Source organism: Equus przewalskii, chromosome 5 (genome assembly GCF_037783145.1).
Source record: "Equus przewalskii isolate Varuska chromosome 5, EquPr2, whole genome shotgun sequence".
Lineage (NCBI taxonomy): Eukaryota > Metazoa > Chordata > Mammalia > Perissodactyla > Equidae > Equus > Equus przewalskii.
Window position 1 is genome coordinate 52,499,570 of NC_091835.1, and position 23,464 is coordinate 52,523,033.

A 23,464-nucleotide genomic window follows, 5' to 3' on the forward strand; every position below is an offset into this window, starting at 1 on the left:
CAAACTGGATATCTGGGAGCTACCTTGGAGTCCTCCCTCTAGTTCATTGGCCTTCTGCCTTCAATGAGTCGATTATTTCTGTAGACACCACATTCTAATGTCAGATCTCTCCTTATCACATCTCTTTTTCATAGTTGTTGTCCTCATTGGTCCTACGTAAATTGAAAGAATTATCTTTAAATCAGTCCCCTTGTCTCCACTTTGAAATTCTGATCAAGCAGGAGAATGTCTAAACTTCTTTACATGCTATGTGAATACATTTGAGTTGTCTATCTACCTTCATTTCCTTCAAGGAAATAATCTCCCCCCAAAACATGCAGTCTTGGGGACTGTCAGTCACAGCGCTCTCACTCCCCATAACATTACAAGCCAGGAGGTGAGAGCTCCATTCCCCAAGGCTCAATGACAGGTTCAAGGATGGGCATATGATAAGAGTACAGTCAGGCATTCTGTCCCAGGACTTTTCTGCTAGAGTTAAGAGAAAAGCTCTCTCTTGCTTTTGGTGAGTCATAGATTAACTTATCAAACTCCCATGTAAGACTTATTTCCTTGAAACTTTCTAGGAGGCCATGTTCAAACAGTGTAAAGACACAGAGCCAGCCAATTATTTTAGTTGTCCTATGAATAGGCATACATTTTTATCCAGTTTGGGACCCAACTCCAATTCTAGAAAGGTAGCCAGGTTAGTGGTGACTTACAATGACTTCTACTTTATAATCAATGTGGTGGTTCCAAAAACTGGAAGCTATTAATTCCAATTTTTAATTTCAACTAGGCTATAAATATCTTCATTTTTCCACACCCCACATTATAGGATTTCCATAGCAATTGTCTATTCTTTTCTTCTTTTTATTGATTAATAATATGCATTAAAAGTATACAAAGTATATAGTTCAATAAATTTTCACAACTGAAAGTAATTTTGCTACTATATATTTTATGCACATAAATAAATTTTTAGATATCTAAGGTCAGGACCATGTTTTCATTTTTCTCAACAACTAGCTCAATCCCAGGCCCAACAGTAACATTCAATGTTGATGTCACTGTCCTTTACCTACCAGACATGGGCATACTGTACCCAAAAGTCATCAGGTAAAAAGGCAGAAAGGCTACTCGAGCATATTCATTTAACAATAATTACATCAACATTTAACAATTATCAGGTGCTTATAAGTACTATTATCATCTCAGTTTTACAGATCGTGAAATTTGTGGAGAGAGATCAAATAGCCAGAAAATTGACGAGCAAGACTTCAAGATAAAACTCAATTTCAAAAAAATAATTTAAGCCATGTATGATAATTACCCTTTTCATTGAGAGTGAGAAAAAACTGTTAAGTTTTTTGTTAACAATCTTTCTTAAGACCAAGAGATAGAATCCACTTTTCTTTAGTTAACATTAACAGTGATTCAGCCTTGAAGGAGAAGAGCAGTTGAGTGATCTCTAATAGCATTTAAAATTCTGCAAAGAGCACATGCTATAAATTACAGACTTACTTTTTGATTGTAGGCGTCTTTCATTTCTTCCTGCATCCAGATCACCTCTGCAGCACAGGCTTGTTTTCCATGTTATCGCTTGAACGGAATCCCTGGGATCCTTAATTTGGGAGCTCTTCCTGATGTGTGAGATGGTGCCTCTAAGTGGGCAGCCTGCCTCTCATCTCTCAGAATGCCTGTCATTTTATTACAAGACAATGGATGAGAAAGATCGTCCTTGAGACCATTGAGAAAATCCCAAGCAAAAAACCCACAAAATCATATTTATTCAAGTTGCTTAAGATAAAGGAATTCTTCAGATTCCTTCAGAGATGTTAAAAATGATCCAAGACTATTTACTTTGATATGTAGTTTGAAACATTACAGATACTGCTGAGAGATTTCTGGGTGACGCATCTATGTTCTGATTCTGATTTTATTGTAACTATTTCTGTTAAAAAATAAAAAGCAAACAGTAGTCCTTAGGGATTTGGTAGTTGCCTTTCTTTGGTTATGTTTTTATTTAATATAACTAAGATGAAGAAAGAAAATTTTGGTGAGACTTTAAATATAGTTGAAGTGAACAAAATAATATATACGCTAGTTCAATGTGTCTGCCATGTAATGCTGTAGAGAGTGCAGTGGAATCAGCATATCTTGATTCTGGACTAGTAGACACTATTCATGAAGACCGTACATTATGGGTCTGTAGACAAGGAAGATAAGTAGAATAAAAGAATGATTTTGAAGTTCCCTTTTAATCAAAGTTAATGCATCTTTGTAACTTTAAAAGCAAAAATAAGTCTAAGCAATTTAATACATCATCTTTTTAAAGTAAGATTTTTATTTTTTCAGGAGTAAAAAACTGTTGCAGTTGTAAAAGACTATGAGACACAATTTGTATTAGGGAGAAACATAGTCCCAACCTTTAAGAAATTATCTCTTGCTCTTTCTACCCCAAAACAACTCTCTTAATAAATGTCTTTCCAATTAAGCGGTAGCAACCACAGAAGCCATATTCATCTGCATTTGCTTTATTAGCTTGATAATCTGAAGAACAATGAAAGGATGGTAACTCCATTAAGCTGTCAGCCCAAACTACTCTGCACGCACTCCTGTAAATCCTCCCTTTCTTGACTGATCTCCTCTTATTTTCAAATATTAGAGCAGGACCCAGCTGGGCTGACAAGGGTCCCAGAGGCTTATTCTTTGCCTCTGCCTGCCCTGCCTCCTTGCATCCTGCATCCTCACAAACACGTGATACTCCAAATCTCATCTTGCTGGAGTCACAAGTTCACATAGATTGGTTTCTACGCAGTTCCAAATTACAGGTTCCTTTTAAAATATAGCTCTTCCTAATTCATAGTAATTTTAATATTATTACAAATATGCAGTAACATTATTTATCTTTTTAACCCAGCAAACTAGGTAAATGCCCTCATCACACCCAGAATAAAGGTAGTATTTGGTCAGGCAGAGCGTGCTTTCTCATCAGTACAATACTCAGCCTTTAAGGAAAGCAGTAGGTGGATAAAGATGGAGTTGATGACTGTAAGATGGTTCATATCAAAGAAATAATATCAGCTGCTGAATATTCACTATGTTCCATTCACTTATCCCATGTCTATGCTTATCTCATATCTTACCACCTCTGACTTAGGTACCATTATTTTCCCAATATTACAGTTACATAAGGAAACCGAAGCTTATAGAACCTATAAGTGACTCTGCTAGTAGCATGCAGAACCAGGATTTGAACCAAGGCCTTCTTACCTGAGATTTAATTTTAGACCCTCTCACCCAGGAAGCTGTGCATGACAATGGTCCAAAAACACAGAGAAGACCAAATTTGGTCCACCATGAAGCTCTGACCTAGGAAAGAGGAAAATACTGTTTTTTCCCAAAACCTGATGTGTCTATGAGGGTATTACACATGCAATTTGCCTAAACATTATGAAACACAAGAAAAACTAAAAGGCATGGGAAGTGGTACTCCTTTAGGAGTAATAATAATGAAGTAACACCCTTATAGTCCCCCAGTAAAGGCCCTGCCTTGGTTTTCTTTTTAGTTTCTCATATGTGCTCCTGCAGGCATGAAATTGAAAGAAGAGACGTGCATTTCCAAACACCCTCACACCCAACAAACTCAAGTTCCTTATCTGAATTTCCTAGAATGTCTCCTTTTTTCACCTACTTATTTTTATTTTGTTCTTTATTTGGTTCCATTGCATTCTATATCAAAGCAATAGTTTTCAGTCTCCCTTTCAAATCTCTAAATCTTGTTGCCTTTATTCAATTTCTTCTCACTCTGTTCTACTGTTTTCATTTTTATGGCCCATCTTCCTCTCTATTTTCTTCTGTGGCTATGAAAATTATAAACACCCCTACCCTTGTCCCTGTGAATGTTATAAATCCTCCTGCCTACATCATCTTTATTTTTCTGAGTTTCTGTCTGGCAGAACTCAAATAAAATCCGTATTTACATAATAGATAACATCTATATAATCTCTTGTGTATATATTTGCCAAAGACATGCAAAGATATATTTGTTAATTGATGGATTTACTTGCGATTGAGATTATAGTGTTTATCCCAGAATATAGATTAATTATATAGATTCAATGACATTTAATTGCACACCTAGCAATGATTTTTTTTAAAAGAATCACTAGAAAATTAATTTCATTAAATGGCAAATATGCAAAAATCACATAATAGTGATAATTATGATTATAATTTGTAATATTATCATTATCGCTTTGGTAATGATAATAAAGATGATAAATCTATGAACTATATATCACTATAATTGTATAACACAAAACATCTTATCTTCCTTAGGTAATGGTAAATAGAATAAGCCTATGATAATGGTTAGACTGTAGTCATGACACTAATACTGTCTTCTGAACAACTCCTACTTAGTGATTTTAAATTTGCTGTATTTCCAAAGGCATTGCCAGATTCCAGTGACTACATAAAGAATATGAAAGAAGAAAAATAGAACAAGTGCTTTTAAAGATTATCAAGCATCAACATAATTTTCTATTGTCAACTTCTGGAAAGCTGAAAAGTAATTCCCATTGTACCCTGTGTCATAGATAATCTAGGTTTACATTTACTTATATAACTACCATTGTCAGGAGGCTCTGTTGTTACTATCTATGATTTATGGAGTGCCAACAGGATTTTAAGACATTGTCCGTATATGTTGAGTCATGCACAATAAAGATAGGACATGAGATGAGACATAAAAACCCAAGAGTAGATGAGAGTATTAAGTCCTTGTTCTCTTTTTTTGTTTGTTTCTATGCTACTTTCTTGGACAACAGAGAAAAAAGTACCACTGTCCTTGATCAAAGGAGGGGAGGAAAAATAAGACAATGTGGCCAAAGTCAGGACATGTCAAAGAAATGGGGAAAACTACCTTAATTCATCTAATTCTAGCTTTAGGAAGAATAAGAAAGGAATATTGTTCTCTTGAGTCCCAGAAAGAAAAAATAAAAAAGGCTAGGAAAGGAGTTTGTGAAGTCAAGCTTAATTTAAGAAAATAAATTGAGTAAGAAAATCTAAGATTTACTTTGAAGCTTGGTCAATTGAATTTTACTGGTGCTCTCTTTCAGCAGTAAATTACGTAAATGACATTAAAATACTTAATTCATATTCACTTGCCATTAATTTAGTCAAACAGCTCTGGTAGTTGCCTTTCTCTGGCAAACAGCTCTGCTAACCAGTCTTACGATAAAGACAACTAATAATAAAATAATGATAGAATTGTGAAATACATATTATGGTCCATGTATTATTTTTTAATGTAGAGAAAGCACTAGATATAGACTAAGTCCCAGGATTCTGAAGCCAAACAGTATGGGTTCAAATCCTGGCTCTGTCACTTACTATCTGTGTGATCTTAGGCAATTCACCTAAACTGTGTATATCTCAATTTCTTCATTTTTAAAATATGGATAATAATAGTATCTACCCCATAGGGTTGTTGTAAAGATTAAATTAATTAATAAATGTAAAAATTTAGAACAGTGCCTTCCATATATTAAGCATCATTTAAGTGTTTGCTGTTGTTATTTGGAGGTTCTATTTGAAAAGATATACAATTAATTATGATATTTATTTCTGTTTTTAATAATACTCATAAAACTAGGAAGAGAAAAAAGTGTTCTTGAGATATCAGTTAAGAATGCTTCTGGTGGAAAGTAAGAGAAAACTCTATGAATGGTGGTTTAAGCTATAAAAAACATTTTGTGTTTATTTTACAATTATTTACAAGAAGCAGACAGTCACAGAATTGGGTCAGTGAGCCAAAAATGTAACCCAGGACTTAGGCTCATTCTGGCCTTGTGTTCTGACCATGCTTAGTTGTCAGCTCTTCGTTCTCATGCTGGTTGCTTATGATCAGGAGGGCTGCCACAACTCTAGGCATCAAGACTGGATGTAGTTCCCTAAGGAGAATTGCCAACATCTGCATTCACATATGCACTGACACCTATCCCTTAAGAGGATTCAAATTCTATCCCTCTTAAGACACCAGCAAACTTCCCCTTAACAGAGGAAGTAAGTTACTGGCTCTCCAGCAGCTATGGGGGATGGCTTTTGGGCTAGCCAACTAGCTGTGTCTGTTACTTTGATAAAGACAATCTATCAGAAAGCAACAACAAATGTCACACGTATGGTGAGACACGTATTCTGATTAAACCTCAGAACATGAAAAGTCTGCTTAGGGGCCAGCCTGGTGGTGTAGTGGTTAAGTTCACGTGCTCCACTTCAGCAGCCCCGGGTTTGCGGGTTCCAGTCCCAGGTGCAGACCTACACACTACTCTTCAAGCCATGCTTTGGTGGTGTTCCACACACAAAATAAAGATTGGCACAGATGTTAGCTCAGCGACAAGCTTCCTCACCAAAAAAAAAGAAGAAAGAAAGAAAATATGCTTATTCACAGATATTATTCAGTATTTTTATGGAGGACCGAGCCAATGGCCATAAGCTAAGAAAATCAAAGACAATCAACTAAAAATTTTAGGTGAAATAAAATTAAAATTTAGTTCCTTAGTCTCACTAGCAACGTTTCAAGTGCTCAATGGCCTCACGTGTCTAGTGGCTACCATATTGGACAACACAGGGGGAGAACATTTCCATCATCTCAGAAAGTTTGTTTTGACATTGCTGCACTTTAGTGGGAAAGTTGTCTGTATCCATCAACCCTTAAAACGAGGCTATTTATTGAATGCACAATTGTACTACGGACAATACTCTGTCCTACCAAAATACACAAATGCACAAAAACGTATGTATAAAATTGCAGCATTATTAGCTATACTCAAAAACTAGAAATGATAGGTGTCCATCAACAGAGGGGGAATTTAATAAGTTGGAATATCTTCATAGTATAACATACCAGGCAGATGGTTGAAAGAATGACATAGATCTATATATACTCACATGGAAGGACACTTGTCATACATTATTGAGGGAATCAAGCAAGTTACACATGTACAGTATGATCCCATTTTGACTTTAAATATATTATATGTAAATTTGTATAAAATTGTACACACATATTTGCATATGTTTCAGGACCAGGACTAGGGGGAAGTGAGAGAGGTGCCTACGGAGTAAAGCGTAAGGCACTCACCCTCAGGACGTAACTCCTTAAATTTTACAGCCCAGATGCCTCATGCATGGTACCCTAGTCTTGGCCCTGCTATGTTTGCATGTATACAAAAAAGTCTTTGAGAAGAATCACACATAAGTAAAAGAATATTTTCATTTTAACTCTTTTCACCTCTATATTATTGGATTTTTTTAAGGAAGGACGTGACCTGAAACAAGTCATTTAGCAAGCCCTATGCTAAGGGAACAATGGAGGCCACAACGGCAGTGGAAAACCTGGTTTAGCCTGGGGCCCCTGACGGGGCGGCATGTTAATATTTGAGCTGGCTTTCATGTTCAGTTCCATATAATTTCTGAAGATTTTCATTGATTTTATTAATTCTCTGATCCTTTGAACAGAGGAAATACTACCAGCACTTTTATTTTACAAACAATCCTACTTGCTTCTATTAGTATTTTTTCGTGTAATATTCTCAATGCTTATTAGTAATAGCTCTCCCAGGTCACAGTTTCTGTATAATTACCGTGTAATCAGCTGACTCTTTAACAACACACAAAGTGGTCAATCATTTGCCGGATAATTACAGTAACTCAAGTCACTGGTCTATGTACCAACGATGTTGCTAATCTTGGAATTTCCAACATGAATACGAGTGACTTCAGTCTTTTTCATTCAAAGTCTATTTATATTTTCTTCTGATCAATGTTCATATCCTTTGTTGTTGTGTTTTTTTAAGTTTTTGAGCTTTACATGATTATTTTAAATGAGAATCGATAACCTTATTTTTTCAGGACAGTATATTTACTGTATTCTGTTACCATTAGTAACTAAGCTAACAATCAGTTTAGCCTTGTTTTACTATGTATCCTTTTCACAAAAGATATAGAGTTGGGAGTGTGCCCTATGTTTTATACTGATAATAAATTGACACAATCCCCTTGCTATTTATACATTATCTCCATATGGTGTGAAATAGTTCCATTGTGTTTCGTTGTTTTTCAAAGACAGGACGAATAGCTTCCTCTTCTGCTTTAAAACCTTTCAAAGCTGCCCATAAAAAGCCCAACCTGTAATCTCAGCATGCAGATTCACAATTATAAATAAGTAAATGACTGAAATAAACAACAAAACATATTTCAAAATACAGATTGTCTGGTTTTTATTTTTCCCAAGTGTAATTTTTAAAGACAAACGTAGTGTCCCCGAATTCTCTGCCGTGATGCCCGAATTGTCACAGCAGTCGGTTATGGAAGAGTGAAAGCTTTATCTAAGTCAGCCAGCTGTGATGCCAAACAATGGATCTGATCATTTTTCCTAATGACTTGATCAACTTTGGTAGCATGAAAATACTGATAGTTGCTTAGAAACTGAAGTTAACATGATGTCAACTTATAATTTTAACCAAAGTTCCATTTCAACAGGGTAAATGCTTACTATTTCTTTAGAGAGTAAACAAACTAAATTAATATTTAATATGAAATAAACTCGTTTATGTTTTTGGATGCATATCTATTTGTAAATTTTATCTACATTTCCTAGTTGAAGGAAGTGTGAAGTCACTTTTAAGGAAAAGGAATGAACTATTTTTAAATTAGCAGACATTCTATTTCACTCCTGAGAGTTTTTTGGCTAGATTAAAGTTGCATGAAAAATAACACTAATTAGGTGCCTAATATTCCCAGATGGCCTTGAGAAATTTAAATCTTTTAAGATCCTTTAACATTGCATTTTTCCCCCATTATTATAATCACATAGAGGCATTTGTCAATAATCTTTATTGAATATTTTAGATGTTTCCTTCTAGACCTCAGTTTACTTACTTATAAATTTAAAATTAGAAAGTTAAAAGAAATAATCTCTACAGTCCTAAAATTCTATAATCCTATCTAAACTTGGAAATGGTCTAACGAAAATATATTCTTGCTTCGAGTGCTATTTGACATACGCATAAATTTTTTCTTTTAAAATTTCTGCCTAATTACCACATTTCTCTGCCACTATTAGAAGTTAACTACTTATTACCCCCACTATTTGAATTAAGCATATTAATAAGACACCTTCTTCCTAAGGACAGAAACATAGTATCATATTAGTTTAAGCAAAACCAAAAATGATAGCTCACATATCTGGGAGGTTCAAGGGCTTACTAGCTTTGGGTAGAGCAAAATCCAAGCGTTCAAATGTCCTCCAAGTCTAAGCTCTTCTTTCCTTTGTTTTGGGTTTATTTCCAGGCGTATATTTTGTGTATAACATTAAAAATGACTACCATTGGCTTCATTTGTCATTATACCCCATGAACTCAGCAACCCCATTGTTGCAAAAGTGCACATCTTCCTGACAGTTCTGAAGCGCTGGGACGGACTGAACAGTCATGTAGCCAAATCTGAACCAATTCCAATGGCCAAGAGGATTTGTATTTTCATTGGCCAGATCTGGAACATGTACCTCATCCCCGAGGACAACAATTATAGTCACTGTAATCACTCTCATTGGAACCATGTGTACTCAGAGTGGAGGGTGATCCCCAAAAAGATTAGGTGTGCCATGTTTAAGGAGAAGGAACATTGGGCAGGTAAAGATACCAGATGTCCACTGTGCTACCTCCTTATAGCATTCCATCAACCTGAGTCCCTAAACAACACACTCCAGTATCCAATTTATTTGTGCAGCTGTTGTTAATGCAGTTGAGTCCAAAATGCTTACTTTATGGCATTGACTTGATGCTTTCCATAGTATAGTACCTTATATATAGTGATGAAACATTTTTAAAAACAAGTATAAAATACATTGTTATAGAAATTTATTTTATTACTATTTTACACATTCTTTTCAACATCTGTATTAACTAATTTATAATTTAATATGATATTGAATAGGTCAGTAAACATTATTCTCCTGTTCATTTTCCAAAGTTCTAAGATTTGGGGCCCAGTAAATTTCATACTTTTATTACCAACCTCTTCATAGGAAAAAACTGTCAGTACAGTTGCTACCATATTCTCTTCAACGATACCACTTATAGAATCCACTTCTAGTGTCTACTACTTGCAATAAAATCCTTATATCATCAACTAAAGAGCCTGATATAAGATCCAAGATAGACATACACTAGCCAGTGGCTAGATTCTAATGTGTTTATCACTTCTGAAAAAAATTAATTTGGGGCAACTGAACCTTTTAAGTAAGTTTATTTTAAAAATATTTGAAATTGTCAGTAACAAAGATAAATTTTGCACCCTGATTCAAAGTCATACTTGTACTTTTCTCAGCATTTTAATTGTATATAATTGATCATCTCATGATTTACCCAAAATATTTTTACTATAAGGTAATAAATTCTTTAGAGAACCCTTCACCTAAGTGAGCCTTGTCAGACAAGATCTACTGTGCTTGAGGTGAATAGTAACACTTCAGATGCAAATGAGAATAGATGGGAGCCTAATGTGACTCAGAGCCAGATGTTCTGAGCCTCCAAATAGTCTAGGTTCTAATTAAGCACCACTGGATACCTTTAAGCTATTAAGGGGCAATTTACCAGGTTAGTCAGCATAAAGAACAAGTACCACTTTTTTTTCTCTTCCTTTTTTTAAGGAGCGTGGCATTTATTTCTCCTGGCAGTTAACCAGGTTCTGAGTGGGTGACTTTTTGCTTCTTAGTATAAATTATGAAAAGGCATTCAATAAATCAATGAGTCTAATTTGAAATATTTGTAGTGCTGGATAAAAGCCAGCCACCTCCTTTTCATAGAACTGTAACACTTCCAGGGAGTCAACGGTGACAGCCATTACTTGCCTTTAAACGTATAAGTATGTGTGTCTATGTACATATATATATATTTTTTAACTCAGTTATAAGGGGAGACATGACCTTCTGATTATGGAGAAGGTTCTTGGGGCATTCTAATGGGAGAAATCTTACAGAAGTGTTCAGCTCCACCGCACAAAGGAAAGCCTAATGAGAAGAGCTGGAAAATGACCCTAACCCCCTCTCCAGGAGGAATAAGGAGATTATTGCTGAGAGAGACTAAAGTACCATTGGAATGGCCCTTAGAGCAAAACCAAAGGCTGTGGGCAGCAGGGCATGCTCTGATTTTCCAGCCTATCCCCTGTTTTCCCCTTTGGTGGGATTTCCCTAGATGCTGCATATCCCAGGTGTGGTGTCCACGGTCAGGGGGACTGATTCATGTAGCGTGAAGTAAGAAAGGGCAGAAGTGTTCCATTTTACAGACTAAGTAGACAGGATCTGGCTCCAGGGGCAGCAGCCCAGAGTATGACTCAGGAGCCCATCCTCACTGAGAGGATGAAGGAGAATATAGTGCTTAAGAGCTTGGCCTTCTGGGTCAGAGCAACCTTAAATCCAAGGGTAGCTTGACCACTCACTAGCTGACTGACTGGGAAAAGTTGTCTTACAGTTCCATGACCCTCCTTTCTAGTCTAGAAAGTGGAGATAGTAACAGTATCTATATTGTAGGGGTATTGTGAGTTCCTGTCACATAATGAAGTATTCAGTCTAGAGGAGGGGTATAGTGGCCCAGAGGACGGATGATGGTGTAGGTAAAGCTGATTGACAGGAGAGGGGAGAAGTTAAATAAGGAAACAGAGCGTCCCTTTACTGAAGCCGGCCACACTGTCACAGCAGGCAGAGAACGGGCATCTGTCCACATCCACACTGGGCGGCCTGTTAGCCAGTTAGCCATCTTTCTAAAAATGGAACATGCGGTTGCTGTGCAGGACACCATCAACCCAATTTCAAGATCCTCCAGTAAAGTTTAATCACAGATGAAGAAATAAAATAAATAAACCCACTGGCTTGAAAACAGTTTCCCTAAATCATCTGGTCTGTCTCCCTTTCACCAGGCAGAACTCAATTTAAACAACTCAAAAGATATAACATGACTTTAATTTCAAGTATCTGTAGAGAAATAATTTTCACAACCTCACCTGACAAACTATGTCAGCTTCTCATAATCTTTACCTTAAAAAGATAAAAATTCCGATTGGGCATACAGTGACCATTTCTTATGCATAATGATATTCTGTCTCTAACGGCCAATTCTCATTCTTTCTGAAGGGTTTGTTTCCTTTAACGAACTTCTGGTACATTGAATCCTTAATGAGAAAAATGTATAATATTCTAAGTTAGAGTTCCATGTAAACGTCATATCTAGAGAATTCAGATTTGAAAACTTGGATGTGAATTTAAGTTTCAACTTCTCACTATAGTTCACTTTGACTTTCATAGAAGGTGGTGGTAAAGCCAGTCTCCTGTTCTCCTCTCCACAGCATCGCTGGGTTTCATTGTCCCCAGCTGTTTTGCGCATTGGAATCACCTAGGGAGCATTTGAAACCTTCTGATGCTAGAGCCCTACTCTCAAAGACTCTCAGTTAATTGGCCTGGGGTGTGGCTTGTTGGTTTTGTCCTTCAAATTCTCAGGTGATTCTAGGAGAATTGAGAGCCACTGCTCTCTGCAGAATTATATATGCAAAGGCATGAAATACTCCTTTTGCTTTCCTTCTTTAGTTTCACAACTTAGTCATTTTAGGAAAGATTATGATATGAACATGATCTCTTTAATTAAGAATACTTTGATTGTATAATGATTCCGTCTTTTCATTTGAGTGATTTAGAGAGGAATGATATAGTAACTCCTCCAGTTACTATGAAATGGTCTCATACTTTTATTTTTTAAAGATTGGCACCTGAGCTAACAACTGTTGCCAGTCTTCTTTTTTTTTTTCTTTTTTTCTTCTCCCCAAATCCCCCCAGTACATAGTTGTATATTTTAGTTGTGGGTCCTTCTGGTTGTGGCATGTGGGACACTGCCTCAACATGGCCTGATGAGTGGTGCCATGTCTGCTCCCAGGATCCGACCTGTTGAAACCCTGGGCTGCCAAAGCGGAGCACACGAACTTAACCACTCGGCCATGGGGCCAGCCCCGGTCTCATACATTTTTAAATTGATTTTAATTTTTGTTTTAAATTTTTGAAATTTAAAATATTTTAATATTTAAAAATTATTAAAACTGTGTTCACCAGCTAAGACTTTTTTTTTGCTATAAACTAAAGCAGAAGAGAATTTCTATTAAAGTAACTAATGAGCTTTTTTCAACTTCCAAGGAGAGATGTCTTCTCTGTTTCTGATAATGTCACCACTCGTCTCTAAGGCATCCATGCCTGATTCTTGCATCTCTATCACAGTGCCTTGTAGTAGGCAAAAAATGAGCTCATTTTGATGCCGGCCTGATGGCCCACTGATTGTGTTTATGAGTTTGAATCCCGGGTGTGGACCTATGCGCCGCTCATCAAGCTGTGCTGTGGCAGGGTCACATACAAAATAGAGGAAGATGGGCACAGATAGTTCAGAGACAATCTTCTTCACACACACACAAAAAGAGCTCATTTTATTTCTAGTTTAGAAATGAAAATACTGTACCCCATTTGGTGGTGGGAGTTTCGGTAATTGCTGCCTCCTCCTGCCTCATAGTGACTTTTTTCTGTGATCCTGCTTGTGAACTTCTGCCCCTGCTGTTTCTGGGATGGTGCAAGTTCCTGCCTCTCCATGCTGTTCCCCAGACCTTCATTTAATAAATATTCCTGAAGCAGCTAATATGTGCTAGGCACTATTTAAGAGTATAGACCTGTGGCAACAAGCAAGACAGGCCAAAAGAGCCAGTTTTTTCATAGAGATTGCACTTTAGAAAGGGAGACAGAGAATAAAGGACAAATAAACAAGAAAATTAGTATAGAGAATGTAACATTGTAATCTCGTATTCCATGGAACACACTTTGGGAAATTCTGGTCTCTTACGTGCATCTAAAGTTCCCCCATCCATGGTTATCACAAACTCTAAAATGACTTAGTTATTTTCTCCCAAGAAATCTTTCATTTCCCCCTACCAACAAACTCCTATAGAATTAGGTCTAGCTAAATAGTTTCCAGAATTTCATCTCTCGAAAACTCCAAGTATTTCCTCTGGAAGTTCAGTAGAGAAACGTTGAAAGGGGCGTGGTCTTAAAATTTCAAGTGAACTTACTCTTGCTTGGAACTCCTAACATATTGATCTTTTCCTCTTGCTTCTTTGTCATTTTCTGTTGGCCTTGACTTTCAATACTCTAGTTCTTACACTGACCAAAGATGAGATTTTCTAGCTCCTTCCATTAGCCTGGATATTCTTTCTCTTCACTCAGTTCTAGAATTCAGTTTCCCCCATGTTGTTTTCACTCTACCCTTCTCAAGTTTTGTTGACAGGACTGGTGACTCCCCCGTATCAGGACTAAGCAAAAACATGCAACACTTTCACTTCTGTTGGCATATTCATTACTCGACATCCATTGATCATCTGCTGTGTTCTAACTAAGATCCACATGGTGCACAGGGGTTACAAAGATGAACAAGATAGGGCCCCCTCTTCTAAAGAAATTGACAGTCCTGTGGAAGAGTCAGATGCGTAGGCCAACACAGAATAAGGTCTCTGGTCAGCTGGTTAAACAAAAACTATTAAAGTAGAGAATCATAACACATAACTAACTGAACTGTATGATTTTCAACTTTAAACATTTAAGTACACATTCACTCACCAAACTTTAGGCATAGGGTCCTTTCCTCTAATTGCTGATTGGGATTTTGCGTGGTCTTTCCTGCAGAGCCACAGCACATCATCATAATTTCTAGTTTCAGTTTATTTAAGATAGACTAAAAATGTAACAACACTGTTACATTTGTATCTGAGTACTGAAACCCTTTAGGTTTTTGTGATTTTTCCCAGTCTTTTACAGCTGTCTTGCTCATACCTATTCTGATAGCACTTGTTTTAGCAACTCATTTTTATAGTCATTCCAAAGTATTCAAGTACATTCTCAAGAAACAACAACTTACTTTCATTCCACACTTACTATTTCATCAATTTGAAATTTAATTAAATTACATGCTTTAAATTACCAAGGGACATAATCAGCTTTGAGGACAAACACGACTGACTTTTGGTAAGTGCACACCCCACTTAGAGGGAGGCAAAGGCATGAGCAGGAGAGAGGGAGCCCTCAGTGTGCCTTCCACATGTGTCATGACATTTCACAGACAGCAGGCAATGCTCTGCTTACTCTGGTAGGTTGCTTAAGACATCTACTCATATTATATTATTGCAATACAATATAAGCAGTTTAATAAGGGTTTATGCAAAATGTTATGTCTTAAAAGCATCCTTGTCTGTTACCAAGAATGAATGTGGTTTTGGAATCTTTTCTTACTTTTTTTTGGGGGGGGGGCGTCTTTGATTATTTTAATTTATCTTTTGGAATAAGCAGCAGAATTCCATAGTTCAAAATTTCTGAAGTAAAACTAAGTAAAATGTCTCTGATATCCCTGTTCTCCAGCCTCCGGTCCCCTTTCCCAGAGACCACTAATTTTACCACTTTCTTCTGTGTCCTTATAGAGGTTTTTTAAATGAGCATAAAAACACATCAAATGCGTAATCAGATACATTCTTCCTTTTCCTTTTTATAAAAGTACAAAATATTAGCATACTAGTTCTGCCACTTCTAGGATGAGTTTCGACATTTTCCTTCACCCTCTGGGAGAGAGAATTTTCATCAAGCAAGTCAAGAACTTGTCAGATGCTCTGTTAGCTGACTGAGGCTTCCAGCAGATGGCCAGATTATGTCCCCATTACTACTGTATCTTGATTCTGTGCCAGTTTTGTAAAATATATCAAGAACACATCATCTGTCTCCTCCCTGAGGTCAGTTCAACATCATTTCTCTCCCTTTTATCCATCTGTAAGGTATATATTTTGTGGATTTCCTTAAAGGTATATCTTCTTGACATATTGTACTGTTATACCTTCCCTCCTATCAAATTGTTAGTTATTGTTTATTTATTTGATGCATGAGATAAACTAGTTCCTGAAAATATTTCCAACAAGTCTTAGTATTTCCCATTAGCTTCTATATATGTATACATGTCATAATGTGTATTCATTTTATTTACAACCCATGTGTCTTACATTTGTTTTGGTATTTGAATGTCTAAGTAATATTTTCAGTTTCTTCTAATTATTTTCTGATGTGCATCACGGAGAAGCTCCTTCCGCCTTATTTTTCTTTCCATGTCCTTTCTGTTCTCCTCCAAAGGAATCAGCATCATAGCTTTATCTGAGAGTTTATTTTGCTTTCTCTACATTTTCAATGTAGAGCCCTCTTGAACATGTCAGCTAACCTTTGGGAAAACATATTTGCTCTTCCCCATTTTGCAATAGGCATACCACTCTAGCCAAGAGCCTATCTTTCCAGGATATTAAGTCATGGTCCAGGTATCTAAGCCCATTTCATCAACACTGACTGCATTGTCCGTAAGTTCCCTTCCCAGAGGTTTCTCTATCTTTCAAATGCCTTACTCCAAAGAAAGAGAAGCAATGGAAACACGGCCTATACCCCACGAGTTTCCTGCCTAAAACCTCACAGTCCCTGAAAATGTTTCCCTAATCTTTTGTCAGTGTCTTTTTTCTGCTCAAGAATGAACAATTTGTTAACTTGTCAGCTTCATTAATTAATTCATTAATTTATCCAACAAATATTTATTTAGCACCCTCTGAGGCTGAGATGTTAAAAATTAATTTATTAAATTTTACAGTAATTTTTTTACTGTGTGGCTATAGTGTCTAGAATTTTAATTGCTAAGTATTGCATAAAAGTATGTTACAAAAGATAGGGGAGCGGCAGGGAAGAAGTGACTAAGTCTGATGGGTAGCAGAGTAGTAGAAGCAAGTAAGAAGGCTTTACAGAAGAGAAAATCTGAGATTTTAGAAATAAGTAGGAGTCTGCCAGACAGGCAAGAGAGAAAAGTGCACACAGCAGACAGAGGATTTTGTGCAAAAGTATTGAGGTACAAACACACATACAAAGCCTAAACTGAGGCAACATCAGTAGTAATGAAGAGGTGAATACAGAGATGGGAGAGAGTTTAGAGTTAGAGTCGATAGGGTTCTCTGACTACTAGGATATGTGAAATGAGGGACAGCTAGGATTCAAGAATGATTCTGAGTTTGGTTATGGGTCGACTGATGGACGGTGAGGTCTGAGATTAAGAATTCAGGAGATGGGAAGAGGTTTGCGTGTTGGGCTGTTGATAAGGAGTGCAAGTTTGCACATAGAGATTTTGCACATATATTTTGAGCTAGCTATAGGCTATTCAAGCAGAGGCGCCGTATAAGCTGTAAGAAGTATCAGTCTGAGCCCAAGAGAGAAGATTTATTAAAACATAAGTATGGGCAACTGTTAAGGTCTTGGGTGCAAAATTTGCTGAGTTGAGAAATTAATGAGACGTAAATAATTGGGGCATCTTGTCTTAAACATTCTTTCAAATAAGAGGTAAAATTGGGAACAATTTTTTTAAAATCCATTGATCTGTCTTAACAGGCTAGTAGTGGGAAAATATATTTACAGTAATAGTAATAGAAAATATTAGTAATAGAAATAGAATAGTAACAGTAATAGAAAAATAATAGAAAGAATAATAGAAAATAGTAACTGAAAAATATATTGTAATGTAATATAAAGTTGTCCTTTAGGCCAAGAACACCAGCTTCAGCACACTTCACTATTTATGACCCTAGTTCTAAATCCTTCTTTTGAATCTTTTTTTGGCACTATCCCACCAGATCTTCCCTAGAAATTAGACAAAGACTAAAACTAATGTCACTTCAGATGCTTCCAACTGAATTGACCAGTTTTTTGTACCCCTTCACTAATTTAACACATGGTCTATAACTTCTATTTATTGCTATGATGATGACCTAGCAACTGGCTACTTTAGTTGGATTTTTACATTGAATATTTGTGAATGCTAAAGGAATAATGGGCAAAACGTGACAAACAATTTCTTATTACTATTTCTATTACTATTACTATTTCTTATTATTTATTACTATTAACAGACTACTCATTTACCTTGTAACTTAGTTATTATTGGTTATTTAGCATTTTGAGTTTCTTGTTGAATTCAATATACACTAAGGAAGTTTAATATGTCCTCAATATGTCACTCTATTAGCTGGAAGTAATATCATTCTCTTTTCAAGTATTTTAACAAATATAAAGTGGCCTAATTCATGAAGATGAAAATTTTAAAAACAAGAGTTTCTGGAAATTCCAACACAAACACCAAAAACCACATATGGGAGAAGGAATTTAGGCAAAGCAGAATTGCAAAATGTTGTGTTGAAAGTAAATAGATCTCCGTTTTAGGAGAGAAGCAGTGCACCCACAGGAGAAACTGGTCTGAACGAAGTTTCCTCAGTTCAGTTCAGGCTCTACAGGAAAATTGCCAGGGATGCGACAGAAAGCTAAGCTCCAGATTTCTTCTGCTTCCCTGACATTTTCAAGGGTCAACCAGAACAGTTGAATCTTTTGGTCTCACACCAATTCTGCTCCCATGCTCATTATAGAATGGAAATTGAAGACATTCTAATACAAGCTACATGGGGGCAGCAACTTTGTTTAACTTAAAATTGTATCTCCGGTACCTAGATCAGCACCTGGCCCATTGTAACTGGTTAAACATTTGTTAAACCAAATGAATGCATTTTGTTATCTATGCCCAACTCCACTGAACTGTCACAGACTTTAACTGTCACAAGAAGAAGTGCTTTCCTATATCTCCTTTGCAGACCCTCGCACGGGAATCCCAGGGTGATTGAAAGATCTTCTATCAGTGTAGCAATAGCTATTAGTTAGATGAGCAACTCTCCCTCTAGTCTGACCTATCAAGAGGCCACCGTGATGCCTTCATATTCTTTGGAATTTTAAGAAAAAAATGTAGATCTAACAGATGTGTGTATGTGTTGTAAATATCTTTGAAACACCAGTGATTTATGATAGTAACAGCAGCCATAACTTGCAAGTTCTGCTTCAATATACCGATTTATTTTAAGTAGCTAAAAAGCTCTAGGCCAAGGGAGAGGGCTGACTCAGTTTCTTTTGCCTCACACAACTTCAGTCAATTGTTGGCATCTTCATTCTATTTTTCTCTATAATCTGGGACAGAGGTTATGTTTATATTAACCTACCAATCTTCCCTCCTTACTTCCCTTCTTACTTTCTTCTTCATAGTACTTCCCTTATCATTTATTTATCACCTGCTACCTCATAGGTGTTGGAAATACAAAGGTGAATAATATTTAGACTCCCCCCTCAAATAGTATATAAACCAATGGAGGAAATCAACAGCTCTAATCATTACAAAAAGTATTGTGGTTGCATATAGAAAAGGCAGGCAACACTGATGTCCCGAAAGAGGCACATGGATTGAGTCTTGAATGACAAGTAGAAGTGAACCAAGGAAGAAGCATGTGCAAAGTCATGGAATTAAGGGAAACCATAGCACATTCAGGAAGCTGTAAATAGTTCTTTAAAGATGGGCGTAGATATTGTGAGATGAGGTCAGCAGACTAGATAGAGATAGGCAGAACTAGATAAGTTCATTAAGCTTCTCCGCATCTTAAGGAGTTCTACTTTAACCTTGAACCCTCTCCACAGCCACTGAAACATTTTAGCTGAGAATAGCATTTCCATAACAGAAAACATTCTGTGATAATACAATTGAAAATATGCTGAAAGCAGAGCAAGAATGCAGGCAGAAAAACAGGTTCGGGGAAGCTGTTGTAGTAATTTAGAAAAGAAATGACGTCTGAACTATGGTTTTGACAGAAAGGAAGTTTAGTTCAAAGGACCCTAACCAGGTAGGAGGAGATTACTGCAATCCCTCAGGGAAGAAAACATGTTGTCCTGAACGAAGGCTGAGGCAGCAGAGATGGTGGTAAAAAAAGGCGATGGATTTAAAGATCTGATCTCTCTCAATTTCTAGACAACCTGCCTATTGTTCCGAATTTCTCCTTAGAATCTAAGTATGTGTGTGTGAGTAAAACCTGTCGGGCTTCTTGTTCCACGGACTAGATAAAAATTGTCTAATGCTATTTTCATTTGTGGTTTTTTGAGACTAAGATCTAAATCTATGTACATTTTTAAAACACCTCTTATCAACTCTTACCTGAAAGTACATACTATAAAAGAATTTAATAATCATTCAGAACCCTAGTGAGGGGGCTTCTTAAATGGATGAAAGCAGTTGGTAGAGGAAAGTGCTTGAAGAGCAATCCTGTTAAAATTAAGTTAAATCATCTCGCTCCCACTTAAAATCCTTCAGTGTCTTTCCATCGTGCTCGGAGTAAAAACCAGTCTTTAGAAAGATCCACATGGCTCTACAAGAGCAGGCTCCCGACTCTGACCTCAATTCTTCAAGTCCTACGACTCCTTCCCCTCAGTCACTTTGGGGCGGCCGTGCTGGTCTCCTTGCTGTTCCTCAAAGTCTCCAGGCACGCTTGGGTACTGAGCACTTGCTCGTCTGCTTCCCAGTTATCCTCCTGGCTTGCTCCCTCACCTCCTTCAGGTCTTTCCCTTACTTTATTTCTTTATTTAAAAATAAAATATCCCTCCCCTTCAGCACTCTCTGCCCAATTTATATTTTCCATAACACTCATCACAATCTAATAAACTTTTATTTATCTTGTTTAGTATCCATCTCCCACTCTCCCACAACTAGAAAGTAAGTTCTAAGAGGGCAGGAATTTTTAACGTTTTTCTGTATCTCTAGTGCCTAGAACAGTGCCAGGCACATGGTAGAAACCACATGAATAAACAGACATGACAGCATGACCGTCAGTCATGGTGTTCCAGAGACCTGACCGATTGACTGCGAAATCATTACCATGGAAAGAACCCTGCAGTTAGTTATTGTTTTTTCCATCAGGAAGCCGCTAGTAAAGTCAGATATAGTCTGAACTGTTTCCATCAACACAGCATTTTGTATAAGGCACTATAAATAGGCCTTAGTTCATAAGAATGATTAATTTATAACCGATCTTCACCTGACATTTAATGACTATAAAATTGTGTTAGATTCTTTACCATAACACAGAGTCTGTGCTTAGTCATAACTGCAACTTTCTCTTCTGTCTGGTAAGAAAATGCTCATTGTTCATTACTATGGAGAAAAGGTTTTGTTGAAAGTGATTCCATGGCCTTCAGCTTTGTAGTTAGACATCTTATGGTCTCCACTTGGAGGGAACATATCAGCTGAAGTAATCATCACAATTAACAAAAATAAATTATTGGGTCATGCATCCAAAGACTCTTTTTAATGGTCTTAATTTTTGAAAGAGTTTTATTGCTATTTGATTTTGTAATACATAAATGCTTGCTCATTGTAAAAAAAATCAATTAATACAGACATAGATAGAGTTTAAAACAACACATTTACCTTCGCCTTTCTCCCCAGTTTCAGGCTTCTCCCCAGAAGTAACAAATATTCGTAGTTTGGCATGTATTTTTCCATGCCTCTTTCTATGCACTTATACAAATATGCACACCCAGAGTTTTAGTTCTGGAAGATTTAAAAACGAATCTAGATAGATAGTTTTGTAAAGTGCTTTGTTTACCTAACAATGTTTTGGACATTTTTCCATGTCAGTGCATACTGAGTTCAGCAATCATACGTCCAGGTTTATCCTATTTTCTTGGATTAATTATTAATAGTGCCCTCTTTTATTATCAAAGTAGCCTAGTTTGGACAACAAATTATATGGTCTGTTAATATCAAGCTACCTGATTAATGAATTCATAGCAGTTTATAAAACCATAATTTTTGTCATCATTACCCTACAAATGAACATTGAGATATCACCCTTTTTTGGTATTATAAACAAGCCTGCAGTGAACATTTACATACATATATCTTTGCACATGTGTATGAATATTTCTATAGGATAAATTCTCTAAGTCCAGTTGTGAGGTTAGAGGATATATATATTTACCCTTTTTAAATAGTCAAATTGTTTTCTGAAAAGCTATACCATTTTATACTTCCATCAACAGCACTCATGTCCCCATACCCTCACCAACCACCAATGACTATTACACATTTTTTTGGCCAATTCCATGGGCAAAGTATCATATATCATTTTTGTTTGAATTTACATTTCACTGATAATTAGGTTGAATATTTTTTTCATATTACTTCATATCTTTTGTCCATTTTTCAATGGGATTGTTTTTTCTCTTAATAATTTGTAGGTACTCTTTTCTACTAAGTGTAATATATAACTTGTAAATATTTTCTCCCAATATTTCATTTATTTTCCCAATAGCATGGAAAACAAATGTGCCAGTTCCACAGCTACACCCACCAATATTTTGATTCTCCAAAAATAGCTAAAATACATATAACTCAAAGCATAGTATCAAATTTTCTTATCTTACAAAGCTAAAAAATATACATATATACCTCAGTCATATAAAGTATTATGAACTATGAACAGGTATGGTCTGCCACTGAATATGTTGTGAGTCATTTTACTTACATATATCATTTCTCCAAATTTTATATGAATTCCTTATGTTTTCAAAAATATTTCGCTTTTACAATTTTGAGTACAACAAATATGTATTGAACGTAAATCACTGTAGCTCTTACACATAAAATCTCACCTCTTTAGAGGAAGAAAACTTAATCAGGTTCTTTTGCATTTTTCATGCTTTGACTGCATCTCCCAATTTTATCTTCAACAAATTTCATCAGGGTTGAGTTAATTCACCTCAAGGTCACAATGGATTGCACTGTACATCATCCTAGCATGGAACTGACACCTGAAGTGTTACTTGGATCATTTTTTTCAATAATTCATGAAGAAATAGAGATAACAGGCTTCCTCATCTGGAGAAAATGTTTAATGATTTCCAGAGGAACAGAGAACAAGCAATAAATATATATATATAAACACTCTATTCAATATTCTGTAGGCAAAGATTTCCCCCCAAATACTTTCTCAAATGAATACATGCTGTTTGCCACAGTTGGTGTCAAATAATCTTCCTTTTTCGGTTGTATGAAACAGCTATTTAATGAAGTATTGTCTTTTCTCTGAATAAATACACTGTTCCTTAATTAACAAAAATTAAATATAAAAATAGAAATTAACAGCAGCTGGAATTCTGATTAATAACATGGTATTCATCCTTTAGATGTAATAGGCTTTGTGTTTTATCAAAATCTCATTGCAACTAACAACAGGCATTATACTGGGACTTCAGATTTTCATTATAATCTGATTTATGGCTAACAAGGCCTCATCATTTCCACACACCACCCGTTTTAACAGATGACACAAAGGCCAAATCCGGCTGTTCTAATGATACCATAGAACCGCAACTGGAAATAATCGATCTCCCCCTATTTAGGGTCAACTTAACAAGCTATGGTAAATTAGCTGAACTGGAACTTTCAAGCCTGTCCAATTTGTCTTTCTACGT

At 36.3% G+C, this 23,464-nt stretch overlaps 1 protein-coding gene across 18 annotated transcripts in view; it reads right to left on the reverse strand.

The window, feature by feature from the left end:
- Nucleotides 1-23,464, reverse strand: part of LMNTD1 (lamin tail domain containing 1) — a 369,630-nt gene that overhangs the window by 281,257 nt on the left and 64,909 nt on the right. For 17 of the 18 annotated variants that reach the window (XR_011540022.1, XM_070619358.1, XM_070619342.1 and 14 more), the window contains 2 exons: nucleotides 3,253-3,351; nucleotides 1,501-1,676 (listed from right to left, as the gene is read on the reverse strand). Coding sequence is in view for 12 of the 18 variants with exons in the window: in XM_070619358.1 (XP_070475459.1) it covers nucleotides 1,501-1,536 (36 nt within the window). In the remaining 6 variants the exon portion in view is untranslated. Of the gene's footprint in view, nucleotides 1-1,500; nucleotides 1,677-3,252; nucleotides 3,352-22,642; nucleotides 22,869-23,464 lie in introns of all 18 variants that reach the window. The other variant, XM_070619343.1, reaches the window with a different exon arrangement.